Here is a 14988-nt window from a genome sequence, read left to right on the forward strand (position 1 = left end):
GGGCCCCCTGACAAAGGTTTCTTCCCTCGTTTGAAAACCATTGTTTCCAAGTCTTCAGAAGCGGCCCTCTTCCTTCCTTGGGGAGAGGGAGTTTTAGATTCTTCTCCCTGGTTATCCTCCTTCGCGGAGGCACTAATTCCCCCGGTTTGGATGAATAATGAGTGAGGCTCGCTTTCGGCTTCTTTGTTCCTCCCTTTATCTTCCCCTGATGGCGCTTGATAAGGTGCAAGCTCAAGCATCTTGGCTAGTACGGGATCCGGTGAGCCTTCGGGAAGGGGGGCCAAACACCTGATCATCTTCGCCTTTTTTATCCAGTCCTGGTCAAAAGGCGACTTTTCAGAATGATGTTGTGATAAATTAAAAGACAACGTGTTCGGCCACGGAATTACTTACTTGGGTGTCTGGACGATTGCAGTTCAGACCCGCATCCTCGGTGGTGTCCGGACACTTTATTCGTGATCCGAAGAACAATCCATACATCTCTTCGAGCGTCGCGTCGAAGAATTGCTGAATAGTTTGCGGTCCTTCCGGGTTGAACTCCCACATACGGAGAGGCCGACGTTGGCATGGCAGGACCCGACGAACTAGCATGACTTGCATTACCTTGACAAGGCTGACATCTCCCTTGAAGAGATCTCGGATGCGGCTCTGCAATATCGGCACATCATTAGCTGGCCCCCAGTCCAGCCCTTTGTTGACCCATGACGCCAATTGTGGTGGGGGGGCCGGACGGAAGGCGGGGGCAGCTACCCACTTAGCGCTTCGGGGAGCGGTGATGTAAAACCACTCCCGCTGCCATAGCTTGGATGTCTCTGGGAAGGAACCCTTTGGCCATGGAGCATCGGCGCCTTTGTTTATTATGGCACCTCCGCACTCTGTGTGTCGCCCCTCAATCATCTTCGGCTTCACATTGAAGGTCTTGAGCCATAAGCCGAAGTGTGGGGTGATGCGGAGGAAGGCTTCACACACGACGATGAACGAGGAGATGTGAAGGATGGAATCCGGAGCCAGATCATGGAAATTGAGCCCGTAGTAGAACATAAGCCCTCTAACAAAGGGATCGAGACTAAAGCCTAGCCCTCGGAGGAAGTGGGAAATAAATACGACACTCTCGTTGGGTTCGGGAGTGGGGATGACCTGCCCTTGAGCAGGCAGCCTGTGCGAGATTTTGGCGGTCAGATACCTGGCTTCTCTTAGCTTCTTGATGTCCTCCTCTGTGACAGAGGAGGCCATCCACCGGCCTTGAAGGTTGGATCTGGACATGATTGAAGGTCCGAAGCGCTTAAGCCTGAGCCTTGAGTATTGGAATTCAAGGTGGGGGAAGGGAAGGATCGAGCGCGAGAAGAAAAGGACAGGCCTTGGCCCCTTTATAAAGAGGGTGAATATCAAGCGTCCTCCGCGTGGCCGTTTGGAACTTGCCTAAAATCGAGGAGTCATACCAGTAGGCACGATTGGGTTACCCACACCCGTATTGATGAGAATCCCGTGAAAAGAGGGACACGATCTCTGCTTCGACAGGACGTGCCAATAAAACCGCCTCGCAACACGTGCAGTGGCAGGCACGGGAAAAACGGTTCGTCATGACCAGACCACGGCAGAACGTCACGTTATGAAAAGCTGTCAGCAGATTAGATTTGTGGAAATATTATTCTCTCTACGGTGGTATGTGGAATTTGTTTTGCAGAGCCGGACACTATCCTTGTGTTCAAAATCTTCTATGGAGTATTCAGAGGAGGAACCCGCCTTGCAATGCCGAAGACAATCTGCGCGCCGGACTTATCGTCATTGAAGCCTGGTTCAGGGGCTACTGAGGGAGTCCTGGATTAGGGGGTCCTCGGACAGCCGGACTGTTGGACTATGAAGATACAAGATTGAAGACTTCGTCCCGTGTCCGGGTGGGACTCTCCCTGGCGTGGAAGGCAAGCTTGGCAATACGGATATGTAGATCTCCTCCCTTGTAACCGACTCTGTGTAACCCTAGCCCCCTCCGGTGTCTATATAAACCGGAGGGTTTAGTCCATAGGACAACAACAATCATATCATAGGCTAGCTTCTAGGGTTTAGCCTCTACGATCTCGTGGTAGATCAACTCTTGTAATACTCATATCATCAAGATCAATCAAGCAGGAAGTATGGTATTACCTCCATCAAGAGGGCCCGAACCTGGGTAAACATCGTGTCCCCCGCCTCCTGTTACCATCCGCCTTAGACGCACAGTTCGGGACCCCCTACCCGAGATCCGCCGGTTTTGACACCGACAGGCATAATCGAACCACTTCAATGAAAAGATATAACATGACCACTTCAATGAAAAGATAAAATCAACAATAAAAGTCTAGGAAGGATCATCTTTAAAATAAAACTTGCCTAAATTCTTTTCCTAGAAAAATAGTGATCTTTTCAAAAATCAAAAACCTTTGCAAAATGACCTCACTAAACACTTCTCTACCTAGGACAGAACCCAAATTTTGTTCTAGCTATTCCTCTCTCTCTCTCACACACACACACATTATTTTCTCTAACGCTTCTCTGCCTAGGACAGAACCCAATTAAATTGCAAAGGAACTCCATTTCTCTAACCCTTCTCACCTAATGCTCTAAAATAATTTTTTTCCTCTAACCTAGTTAACCTAGCTTGTTAACCTAACGAACCTAATTAACCTAGCTATTTAACCTAGTTAGTTAACCTAGCTTGTTAACCTAATGAACCTAATTAACCTAGCTATTTAACCTAGTTAGTTAACCTAGTTTACCTAGATAATTAACCTAATTAAAGTAGTTAACCTAGCTAGTTCTCTGTCAAAGCCCTAACTCAATTTTTGCACTAACCTAGATAATTAACCTAATTAAACTAGTTAACCTAACTAGTTCTCTGTCAAAGCCCTAACTAAATTTTTGCACTAACCTAGATAATTAACCTAATTAAACTAGTTAACCTAGCTAGCTAGTTCTCTGTCCAATGTTTGTGCTATGCATGAGAGAGAGAGGAGGGTCGGGTGGGGGCTTACAGAGGATGGCTCCGGTCGTGGCGAGGGAGGCAGTGGTGACGAGGGAGACAGGGGCGTCTCCGGTAACGGCGAGGGAGGCAAGGCGTCGAGGGTGGCTCCGCTGGCGCCGAGGGCGGCTCCGGTGGCGTTGATGAGGCCGCGCGGCTCCGGTGGCGTCGACGGCGCGCGGCTCTGGTGGCTCCGGGGGCGTTGACGTCGGCAGGAGACGGCGGCGAAGTAGGGCGACGGCGGCGAAGTGGGGCGAGAGATTTGGGGGAGAAGTGGCGGCCGGGGGGAAACCGCTTTTGGGTTAAGTCAAACTTAGCGGTAGCACGTTTCTGTAAAAGCGCTTTTCGGTTAACGCGCTGCTGCTATAGCTATGTATTTCCCTTTTCTTTTCTTATTTCCTTTTCTCTTTCTATAGCGGGGTCTAAACAAGCGCTACTGCTACGTTATCTATAGCGTCTCTGATGAACAGACGCTACTGCTATTCCTTTTTCCTTTTTCCCTTTTTTCATTTATTTTTCTTTACATTTTATTTTTTTCCTTTTTCCTTTTTTTTATTTCTTTCATTTTCATTTACTTTTCTATTTGTTTTTCATTTAATTTCTTTTCATTAGCAGTAGCGTGTTTCGCAGTAAACGCGCTGCTAAAATAAACTTAGCGGTAGCGCTCTTTCTAGAAGACCGCTAATACTATATGTAGCCTATCGACTTAGTAGTGCGAATTTTAATAGTAGCGCTTTTAAAAGTAGACGCGCTACTGCTACGTTTGTGTCTGCAGCGCGTTTATTCTGCATGCGCTACTGCTATTTAGCAGTAGCGCCCTTTTTTAACAAGTGCTATTGCTAAAATTCTGTGTATAAGGTTTTTCCTAATAGTGTCTCGCTGCAGGAAGGGTAATTCGTTTTAACCAGGCAAAGACGTTCCTCGACGAGCGACAGCTCTGCCTCGAACCGTTGTACCCGCAGCGTGAGGCCGTGCACCAGTGGGGATGTGGCCTGGGCCTGCAGGCTATAGAACAACTCTGCAGCGAGCCTGACGAGTTCAGTTTCATATACTAGCAAGCATGTACAGAAAGCCAAAACTACGGAGAGGAGCAACGTACCGTGCGATGTCTTCGAGTTGGGGGAGGAGGCCCATGAGGCCGGCCATGGCGGCACTCAAGGACGGCGGCCTCGTGTAGCTCGGTGCGGCTGGACTCGTCGTTGGTGATGACCTTGTGCCTTGACAATGGCGTCAAAAGCTGAGCAACTCTCTCAAGACTGCTCCATGAACTGTGTTCATGTAATTGATGGATGCTTGAGTGGCTTGATCACGATTCACGACCAAGGGAGGCAAAATGACCCGGACATTCAACACGGCGACCAGGGTCAGCGCCCTCTACATACAAGTCATGTAACAAGCTCAAATCGAAAACCGCCTAAAACACTTGAAAGTGACATTTATCTAGTTTTGAGGATTTGGGAGTTAAAATCATACCAAGACATCAGGGAGGTATTCGTCTATCATGCCACATTTGAGAGTGAAATATGGATTTTTTTTTCAATCAGAAAAGTTTTACTTCTTGTCTATCTGAGAAAAGCCCCTAAAATATCTCTGAGAGAACGTCTTCTTGTTTTCCCATGCTCCATTTTTAAGTGTGCGGAAACACTTGCAAAAAGAGACGGCACAAAAGCTCTGTAAAATAAACTAGTTGTGCATGAATTTTTAACTTTTAGTTTTCCACAATTTAACTTATGAAAAATTATATTAAAGTCATATAAAATTTCAGTGCCATAAGTTAGACGGTTAGGATGTTGTACACCTAGCCCATCAGGATCAAAACTCTAGGCTGACACCCAATGAATCTATAAGATGGAACTTTTTTAGTAAGAGATGATGTTATCATTAACGTCAAGACCTATGATGACTTTGTTAATATTAGTGTTTCAGGACTTCAATCTTTTGTAGTTGACTAGGTAATTGCCCATGTGTTGCAACGGGGCATAAATATTTTAGTGGCCCAATGATCCAATGCCAAAATTGATAAGCATACAACCATTATAATCCTCATGCATATCAAGAACACTTCTATTTTATCGTTTATTTACTCTTGTTTTTCTTCTGCTTCTTCTTCCGCCATGATGGAAGAGACATGCCATCAAATGAATATAGGAATTCATATGAGAGATTTTTTTTACTTTTTTTTTGCGAAAGGAACAATATCATTATTTAAATAGAGTTATTACACTCAAGTTGACATAGAGTCTCAACTTCCTCAGGCGCACAACGCAACCAGACAGCTGTTTTAGGGAGAGATCGGCCCATGCGAGCTAGTACATGACTAGCTTTGTTCTGGGCACGTCCTACGAGCTTTATTTCATGTGTTCTAGAGCTCAGTAATTGCTTAATGTCATTCACCATAGCAGCAGCCGGGGATCTATCAGGAGCTTGGGAAGTAATCATGCGTGCTGCCGCCATGCTGTCCGTCTCGATCAACAGCCGGTCTGTGCTCCTATCCAGTGCGATAGACACCCCTTCCATGATAGCTGCAATCTCAGCTTCAAGCCCACTTGCACAGCGAGGGATGAAACGACATGAGGCAAAGATGATGGCCCCTGTACAGTCTCGAAGAATCATGCCAGCTCCACCTGTACTCTCCTCCTCCAACCATGACCCATCAGTGTTAAGTTTCACCGAGCCCAGTGGAGGTGGTGTCCATCGCTCAGGGGGTTTGTCTCGTAAAAGCATTTCATGCGATTTTTGCTTTTTGTCCCGTCCAACATAGGAGACCACCGTCTTCCCTTTCTCCATATCAGCACTTGGGTGCTGTCGTATGTGCAATAATGTATCGATGTAGCCACAAAGGAATCGGCAGGATGCATCGACCGACGGTGCTGGTTTACCATGATATACCTCATTCCGAAAGTACCAGTTTCGCCATAGCGTCATGATGATAGGAAGCCGAACTTCATCCTGACAGCCATCAAGCAAATGAATGATCCATTCTTTGCCTGTGTTGGCGATAGTGTCCACCTTAGGCATTCTCCATATGCCCGCCATAGCCTTCCATAGTCGCTGCGCCAAAGGGCATCTGCATGGGGCATGAAACGAATCCTCGCATTCCATACCGCAAAGAGCACATGTATCAGAAACCTCAAGTTTTCTTTTCCGTTTGTTTTCAAGGGTGGCCAAAGAATTCGTCGCGACTCGCCAGGCAAAAACCCGTACCTTTGGGGGAGCAGGGCACCCCCAGACTGCCTTCCAGACGGCACGGGTGCCATCCGGTGCCCTGCTCGTGGCGCACGCGGTGGTGCGAGTACGGTCCTCCAACGCTAGCTTGTAGGCGCTGCGGACACTGAAAACACCTCTCCTGTCGGGTGCCCAAGAGAGGACGTCCTCCAATCGACGCCGGCTGGTTTTGATCGCCAAGATGCATTGAACATCCGGGGCCAAGAAGTATTGTTGGAGAAGATCTGTGCGCCACCGGCCATTTATGTCCAGGAGTTCAGACACCCGCCTAAGCCGGCATGTGCCCCTTGGTGTGATCGGCCGGTACGATGCTGGCCGTGGTAGCCAAGGGTCCCGCCATATGCGGATGTGCTCGCCATTCCCCGCTCGCCAGATGAGCCCTTTTTTAAGGAGCTCCAGGCCATGTTGTATGGCATGCCATGTCGGAGATGCGTTCCCTACAAAAACAGTGTCCTCAAGGGAACCATTAGGGTAGTATTTTGCTTTTAGCACTTGGGAGCATAGCGAGACTGGGTTGATAAGTAGACGCCAAGCTTGCCTCGCTAAGAGGGCTTGGTTGAATAAGCGGAAGTCACGGAAGCCCAATCCACCCTTTCCTTTTGGCTCAATAATTTTATCCCATGCCAACCAGTGAGTTTTCCTCTGTCCTTCCTTTGATCCCCACCAGAAGTTCCTCACAAGTTGCGTGAGATCATCACAAACAGAGCAAGGTAATTTAAACACCCCCATCATATAGGTAGGTATAGCTTGTAGGACGGATTTTACCAAAGTTTCCTTCCCTGCCTGGGACAAAGTGTCTCCCCAAAGCATGATCCACTTAGTCAGACTAGCCTGCAACATTTGAAATTTCCCTTCGTTCACGCGACCATCTGGTGTGGGTAATCCGAGATATTTACCTTCAAAATCTACAGCTTGAACTTGCAACACTTGTTTGACCCCGGACTGTGCCACCGTAGGACAATTATCACCAAACTGGATGGAACACTTTTGTGGGTTTATAAGTTGGCCCGTAGCCCGTGCGTATCTGTGGATAACGTCCTTCACATAATTGGCCTGCTCAACATTAGCTTTGAAGAATAGTAGGGTATCATCAGCAAACAACTGAGATATCCCCGGCGCTCTGCTGCAAATCTTGACCGGTTGGACAGCCTGTGATTCCACTCCCTGTCTCAGCAGTGCAGATAAACCATCAGCCACAAATAGAAATAAGAAAGGGGATAGGGGGTCACCTTGCCAAAGCCCTCGCATCGGTGCAAACGAATCCAAGATGGCTCCATTGAATTTAACGGAATATCTCACAGTGGTGACACATGACATTATCCATTGTACCCACAGGTGAGAGAAGCCCAACTTGATCATCGCTTGCTCCAAGAACCCCCAATCCACCCTGTCATATGCCTTTGAAAGGTCCAGTTTGTACGCACAAAAACTATTTTCAGGATTTTTCTCATGCTGAATAAAGTGTAGGCACTCAAAGGCTAGGAGCGCATTATCAGTAATCAGGCGCCCGGGGACAAAGGCACTCTGATATGGTGATATGATCTCATCAAGCACGGGACGCAATCTGTTTACGAAACACTTAGCAACAATTTTGTAAATGACATTACAGAGGCTTATAGGCCTGAAGTCAGTGAGGCGAACTGGGTCATCCACCTTTGGAATTAGAACAATTACTGTATCATTTACTCCTTCAGGCATGTTACCTGTTCGAAAAAAACTCTCTGACAGCCATTACAATTTCCTCCTTCATCATTGCCTAGTTTTTCTGAAAAAACCTTGCTGGAAATCCATCCTTCCCGGGGCTTTCAGCGGCCCCATTTGAAACAAGCTGTCAGATATTTCTTTTTCTGTGAACTCAACACATAAACGATTATTCATTTCTTGTGACACTTCCTCTTCAAATAAAGACAAAAGCGGCTGCGGGTCAAGACTGTCATCACGAGTAAACAAGTTTTCAAAAAAAGAAGTGGCCATACCCCCCATTACCTTACTGTCACCATGGCTGCAGCCTGCTGCATCAATCAGACGTTTGACCTTGTTCCTGCGTGCACGCCATTTGGCTCGGTTCTGAAAAAACTTGGTATTCCGGTCACCATTTCTTAGCCAGTCAATACGGCTCCGTTGCATCCACAACATCTCTTCACGATATAAAAGTTCCTGCATATGATCAGAGACCTCTCGGATTTCATTACGGTCAGCATTCATATTCATCATTTCTTCCAACCGGCATCTACAACGTTCAAGCTCCTGTGTGATGTTACCAAATTTCTTTTTGCCCCAGGCATGCAGCTCAACCATGAGCTTTGTTAATCCTGCCCGTACATCACCTAAACTGAATTTACGGCCAGCTTGCTCCCAGACTGCCGCAACTTTCTCAGGTAATGTAGGATCACGTTCCCAAAATGCCTCATACCTACGGAATTTGCATCGGATGTCAGGGGTATCTTCCTTTATACATTCCAGCATGAGCGGTGTATGATCAGAGCACGGCGATACATTGTGCACCACCCGCGCTTCAGAAAAGATGTCACGCCACTTGTTGTCCGCCACTGCACGATCAAGCCTTACACGCACATTTTTCCTCCCATGTTGTTTAATATCATATGTAAACGGTAAGCCAGAAAAACCAAGATCAACAAGCTCACAGACCTCCAGCATATCACGGAATGCCAACATCTGCCCTTCATTGCGTGGTGTAAGCGAGAAATGTTCAAACGACCACATAGCTTCGTTGAAGTCACCTATAACACACCACGGCAAATCAGATGATTGTTTCAGAGTTCTCATTTGTGTCCACATGCGGTGTCTATTTTCCAACGTGGTTCCCCATACACACAAGTCAGACGCCACAGAGGGTCATGCTTGGAGAGTCGCACATGCGCATCAATATATCTTTCACTAGCAGATTGAACTTCCACATGCAAACTTTCGCACCAAAAGAGGGCCAGCCCTCCACTCAAACCATCATTGCTAACTCCAGAAAAACCTCTTAATCCTAACCTACCACACAGACGTTTAACTTTTTCGGAACTCTGTCTAGTCTCACACAAGAAAACTAACTTTGATTTTGTAGCTTTTACCATGCCAACAAGCTCGCGAACTGTCGGTTTGTTGGCCACCCCTCGATAGTTCCAGCTTATACAATTCATTGCTCCTGACGGGGAGTCTCCTGCGACCCCGTCAGTTTACCGGCGGCCCCTGAGCCGGTTGCCTCCATGTTGTTCGATCCCATCTCCTCCGTCACCATAGGTACCGCATCTGCATCGCTTGTACCCTTGAGCTTCCGCTTCTTCGGCGTCCCCTCGACCCTCCTGTCTTCCTTGTTCGCAGTGGTGTGCAGCACCATGGCCGTGCCCTGTGTGTCCTTCCACTCCGTAACTGAAAGATCATGAGCTTTCCTTTTGTTCTGTGCTCCTGGATTTATCTGCATGCCCAGGCATTTAAAACAATAATGAAGCTAGCCAACTCAAATGGAGAAGGCTCCCTCAATCGCTTCCTTCGCTGGCCGTTAGATCATGGTTGACCGAGTCTTTTTTTGCCTGCCGTCCGTTGGATCTCGCTGGGAATTGACTCCTGTCGTTTTGACCGCGTGGTGAAATCTGGACAGTGTATGGCATGTAGGCTCGGGCTAGATCCGATTGGCTGGGTCAAACTTTTCTGGGTGTACGCGCGCCTCTCCGCACGCGCCGCGTCGCGCGCGCCGCGCCCTCCGCGTCGTGCGGAGTGGGCGAGCTCGTCTGCAATTGGCTAGAGGGAGATAGAGGATGGATTGCCGCGTACGAACCCGCCCCGCGAACTATGACGGGTGGGCCTTGTTGGCTGATGGTCCCACACAACGGTTGATGGGCTTGTTTTCTTCCCCGTGCCTATTGACCGGGTCATCCAGCGGGAGATAAAAATCGTCCCGCGCTGCGCGGCGCGACGTGCGTCCCATGCCCTTCCCACGCCGCGTCAGTCAAACACCGGCCCTCTTTCTCCCAATCCCCACAGCCGCCGCGCCCGGCACACCTCCCTCCTCCACTCCCCCCCCCCCCCCCCCCCCCCCGCACCCCACCCTTCCCCGCCGAGCTTGTTCCTCTAGCCACCCACTCGTCTCCTCCTCTCCCTCTCTCTCTTCTAGCTTCCTCCTCCTTCCTGATCTCTGCGTCGGCCGGACCGCGAGAGGAGCGGCGGTGGCGGAGACGCTTCGGTGGCGGCATCGAGTTGCGAACCCCAGGACCAGGTCTGGGGGTTCGGTTCCAAGGCGCGGACGGCTTCTCCGTCTATGACGTCGGGGCAAGTGCACACCCCAGTCCCCTCCTCCTGCGCAAACCCTACGAGAGAGAGAGGAAGATGAGAGGGAGGGAGAGAGCATGACCGGCGTCGGCCTGCGCCGGCGAGGACGGGCGCGGCCTGGAGGTTGGCCGCTGCTCGATCCGCTCTTGGATCGGGAGCTGCGACGAAGCTGGGGTTCGGGCGCGTTGCACGGGAGGCTGCACTCCACCTCTTCCTCGTGGTGCGGCGGACAGCGGCTCTTGCGGTCGTGCGGCCGACGGCGGCTTCAGTGGGTGGTCGACGACACTTGCAGCTGGTGCTCTACCCATGGATTCCGGCACAACTCGAAATACTCAGGTGGTCAATTAGAAGCCCCTTTATTTATATATTTTGGGATTGCTAATGGATAAATCTCGATTTGAAATGTTAGTTGCGAGTTTGTTCTTTTGCTCATGATGCGATTTCTTTTGCTAGCACAAATTAGGCCTCGGCCAATGGTGGAGAAGACAGACTACAGGGACGAGCCGCTGGAGCACGTGTTCATGGGATGTTCGCGCGCAAGATGTAGAAGTTCGCCGGAAGGAAGAAGAGCTGGCCTGCGAGGATGAGGAGAAGGCGGGATGCGAGGTGCTTGCACGCACAGCGGCAGGAGGCCGTCCGTGAGGTGCTCCTCTGGATGCTCCCTTCCGGCGTTGGGCCTAGGTGTTCAACGCCGCCCTCACCATCCCCTTCTTCCATTGGCTCATCGGCCCGTAAGAGGTCAGAGGTCTAATACTCCACACTGCCTCCCATCAATTTTCAGATATATACAAGGTTTATCATCACCCCATGGATCATGTGTTGTTGATTAACCAGGTTATTGAGGTGGAGGTCAACGGTGTGAGGTGGAGAAGTGGAGTGCTTATAAAGAAACACAGGTATGTATGAATATGATGGATGCTTCCATTGCCAACTGATGAAATGCATGTCTTGTGTTTGCGCAGCTGCTGCCTGGATTCGCCGCTGCCGCCTCCAGTCGCTTCTTCCTGGGCATCCCGTCTCTAGCAAGGTATTTCTGTTCCGGTCCCAGCTGTTCTCCTAGCCTCCGTGCTTGATTGCTACGAGTTCTTGTTGTGTGTGTGCTTGCTGGCTTAGTGATGTGTGTGTCCAGGCACCCATTGTATTTTTTTGCTGGCTTGCTGCTGCGTGCATGATTGTTGTGGCTAGCTTGGTGGTAGCATCATACATACTGTTCTGGTTGGTTAGCTTCACGCTCTAAAGCTAGGATTTTAATTCTCTGAGTGTAAGTAATGTATTGTTATACCAGATGAAATATATGCAGGCACTGCTAACATGATTTTGCTTATAGGCGGAAGTATATTTTTTAAATCCATCTGTTCAATTCTTAGGACCATTCTTTACTAGAAGTCCAGAACTATGTGATTTGGTAATTGTGTCAAAGCTCGCCGGGTTGTGCTGTATTGCATTGTGAATGCTATGTTGTTGGGGAATCAGCGAGCTTGGTTATATTTCTGTGGCCGTCATGTTAACTGGTGCCCGTAGCGCTTGCTTGCTAGCTACGAGTTCTTCTTGTGTGTTTGCTTAGTGGCTTAGTTATGTGTGTGTGTGTGTGTCCGGGCACCTGTTGTGTTTTTTGCTGGCTTGTTGGTGTGTGCATGATTGTTGTGACTGGGCGCTGGCTGTTCGGTGCTGGGCTGCTGATGGCATGCTACCTCCTTCGAAAAAAGGAATGAAATGAAGCATTTGTTCATAGAACAAATATATTGTAAAATTTTCCATGGAAAGCCTGCATATTTAGCAAGGAAAAGGAGTCTAGAGAGCCTTAGGTTCTTGTTATGTGTTGATTTTGCAAAATTTCTACAGCTATATATTTGCTCAATCCAAAAGACAAATTGTACTCAACCTTCAGTATAATGTATTTCTAATTGTTCATAACTACTTAATTTTTTGTTGTGATTTTGCAAGATATTGAAACTATTGTATTTCGAAATTGTTATACTGATTCCTTGATGCTCTGTTCATGGCTTTTTTCTTATTTTATCCTTCTTTGCTTTTTTCCTTTCCTACAAGAAGATGTCGAGTCATGTAATATGTTCAAAGAAGAGAGAATCTGCATTTTATGAATCCTTTCTTCTTTCTTCATTGTTACTTCAAGTTAGTGAATTCATTTAAGTTGTATTGAGCAGCTTCATGTGATGGTTTCTTCATCTACACATCTTATTCAGTCACGAGGCCAGTAAGATCTTTTGCCTTTTAGAAAAAGGGAGATGCCATTTAGACCTTACTCTTCCAACTTGATCTTTAACTTGCTACTACTGTTTCTAAGCATTTTCCCAAGCATTTTTTATTTGCTTCAGAGAATGAGCTCACCTTATTCAGTGGATGTGCCAAGTAAAAAAATTAGAAACTGAGCAATTAGTTCCACTCTTAAATTTTGTACAGCAGTCCAAATTATCCAATAAATCATTTGTTAGCAGGGTCAAATTCTAGAATTTGAATCAGTTGTTCCAAATTACCCAGTGAGACTTATTCCATTTGTTTATCCTTTTGTCCTTTTAATCAAGAACAATGTTTATAGCTTACATGGTTGTCGAAATTTAGTTCTGTAAAAGAGGAATATTGATATCATGCAATGATCCGTGCAGATTAGGATAGTTATAGAGTTCTTCCTCAGTTTTCATTGAGCAAAGATTGAATCTGTATGATTTGTTCTAATACCAAGTAAATCTTGGTCTGCATTGTGTTAGTTTTCCTACTGAGTTTTTTTGGCTATTTTTGTTTAAATTGGTAGTTGATGTGAAAAAGTGTGTTGACATGCATGTAACCAAATCATGTATTAATGTGAGGTACTACATATACTTGCCTATCTCTTTCCAGAAGCACAGCCCTCTTGATCCAACTAGGAACATCAAAACCAAATGGGATATCATTGAGTGGACTTCAGATGGCCATGCTGTGAGTACACCATTAGTATCTGAATCTGCTTTGTATAATTAAGACACACTTTCTACATATCGCTGCTATATTGATACCATGTGATCACTTAACATGAGTGTGACTAGCCTATTTTCTTGCCTAACTGTGTGATTGCATGTAGTAATGCATGGCTTCTCTATTTAAATGAAGAGTTGTGTTTATCATAATAGTTATATACCGCAGACTTGTTTCTTTCTGTTTATATAATAATGCAGTTCGTCTTCTACCATATGTTTTCTTCATTACATGTCTTCTAATTGTTCAGCTTTTTTTCTCTTTCGACGACAAAATAACTTCGCGTTTCGAAATATTTAGTACGCCATCATGGTCTTTCTTAAGGGTGTTCAGGCCTTTTTTTCCTTCTATAAATTACTTCCTCCGTTCCATAATGTAGTGCCTATAGATTTTTACAAAAGTCAAACATTACAAACTTTGACCATGTTTATAGAGAAAAGTTGGTACATCTAGAATTCCAAATGCACATCATTGGATACATCATGAGTTATATTTTCAGAATGTACATGTTTGGAATGTAGATGTAGACAATTTTCTCTATACACTTGGTCAAAGTTGGCAAAGTTTGACTTTCACAAAAATCTATAGGCACTACATTGTGGAATGAAGGGAGTAGTGGTCTTCTATTCATGTTGCGAACCCCAATATGGCATCTCGCCATTCCCCACGGTCCACATGTTAAGTATGGATTTATTTAATGATAATATGATATCAACTGCCTTTTCTTCAGGATAATCTGACACCTAATAAGGACCAAGAGAACAACAGAGATGCTAAGAGGCAACCTTTTGGGTTTAAGGATATAAACAACATGGCTTACGAGGATTTGAACTGCTGTTCTTTTAGTTCCACTCTTAAATGTTTTGGTTCTTGAAGGCCTGCACTTTGCTGGTGGAGTAGGAGCAAAATAATTCAAAGGCTTTAAAGCTGCTGCACTTTAGTAGTTAGGATCAATTCTTTGTTTTGGTTTGAAATGCTCCTCAATTCCTCCTATTTGATTGTATCCAAAGGACATGAAATATATTCAGAAAGCGTCAGGTTTGTATTCTGTGTGTGCTTTCAGTTAATCCTTCAAAATTTCATGATACATCAGGCATCTTCAGCTGCAAAAGTTTCTTTCAGCAGGCTTTTCCATGTTGATATATCTGGATGGTCCGAGTTTCAAAAGATTGACGTTAGGTAAATCTGGCTATAATGGCTCTCCAGATCGTAGGAATGATCCTGCAAAATTCCTATGTATGCTTGCCTATGTCTCAGTTTCACATGAATTTATACATACCTTCTAGCTCCAATTTTTGTGCCTTTTTTTTGGAATGCCTATGCATTTATGACCTATATGGCTTTTCTCTTATAATCTGAAGAGTCCTTAAAATTATTGATATATTATAAATGACTAACTGATAATAAAAGAGTTCTAGGGTTTATTACGTTCTACAATTAGCATTCATTAGGAACCAAGACGGCAATCCTCCAAACATTTCAGCAACTTCCTATGTTCTTTTTGCACGTAGGCACAATAAAAA

The 14988-nt window shown here is 46.4% G+C and overlaps 1 protein-coding gene and 1 long non-coding RNA gene across 3 annotated transcripts; one reads left to right on the forward strand and one right to left on the reverse strand.

Annotated features, from left to right (window-relative positions):
- Positions 1-7310: 7310 nt before the first annotated feature.
- LOC141027224 (uncharacterized) lies at positions 7311-9650 on the reverse strand. The gene is made up of 5 exons (XM_073504207.1): positions 9410-9650; positions 8212-8961; positions 7996-8067; positions 7828-7923; positions 7311-7384 (listed from the first exon to the last, which is right to left on the reverse strand). The coding sequence occupies exons 1-5, from the start codon at positions 9648-9650 to the stop codon at positions 7311-7313; spliced, it is 1233 nt and encodes a 410-aa protein (XP_073360308.1).
- A 556-nt stretch (positions 9651-10206) lies between these two features.
- LOC120969959 (uncharacterized) lies at positions 10207-14513 on the forward strand. 2 transcript variants are annotated; one of them, XR_012189108.1, is made up of 5 exons: positions 11097-11233; positions 11330-11391; positions 11458-11522; positions 13352-13429; positions 14196-14513. It is a non-coding gene; the product is annotated as an uncharacterized lncRNA (long non-coding RNA). The 2 variants fall into 2 exon arrangements; XR_006665899.2 differs by lacking the exons at positions 13352-13429; positions 14196-14513 and adding an exon at positions 10207-10831 and having other exon boundaries at positions 10959-11233; positions 11458-12595.
- Positions 14514-14988: the final 475 nt, after the last annotated feature.

Source organism: Aegilops tauschii, chromosome 7, assembly GCF_002575655.3.
Source record: "Aegilops tauschii subsp. strangulata cultivar AL8/78 chromosome 7, Aet v6.0, whole genome shotgun sequence".
NCBI lineage: Eukaryota > Viridiplantae > Streptophyta > Magnoliopsida > Poales > Poaceae > Aegilops > Aegilops tauschii.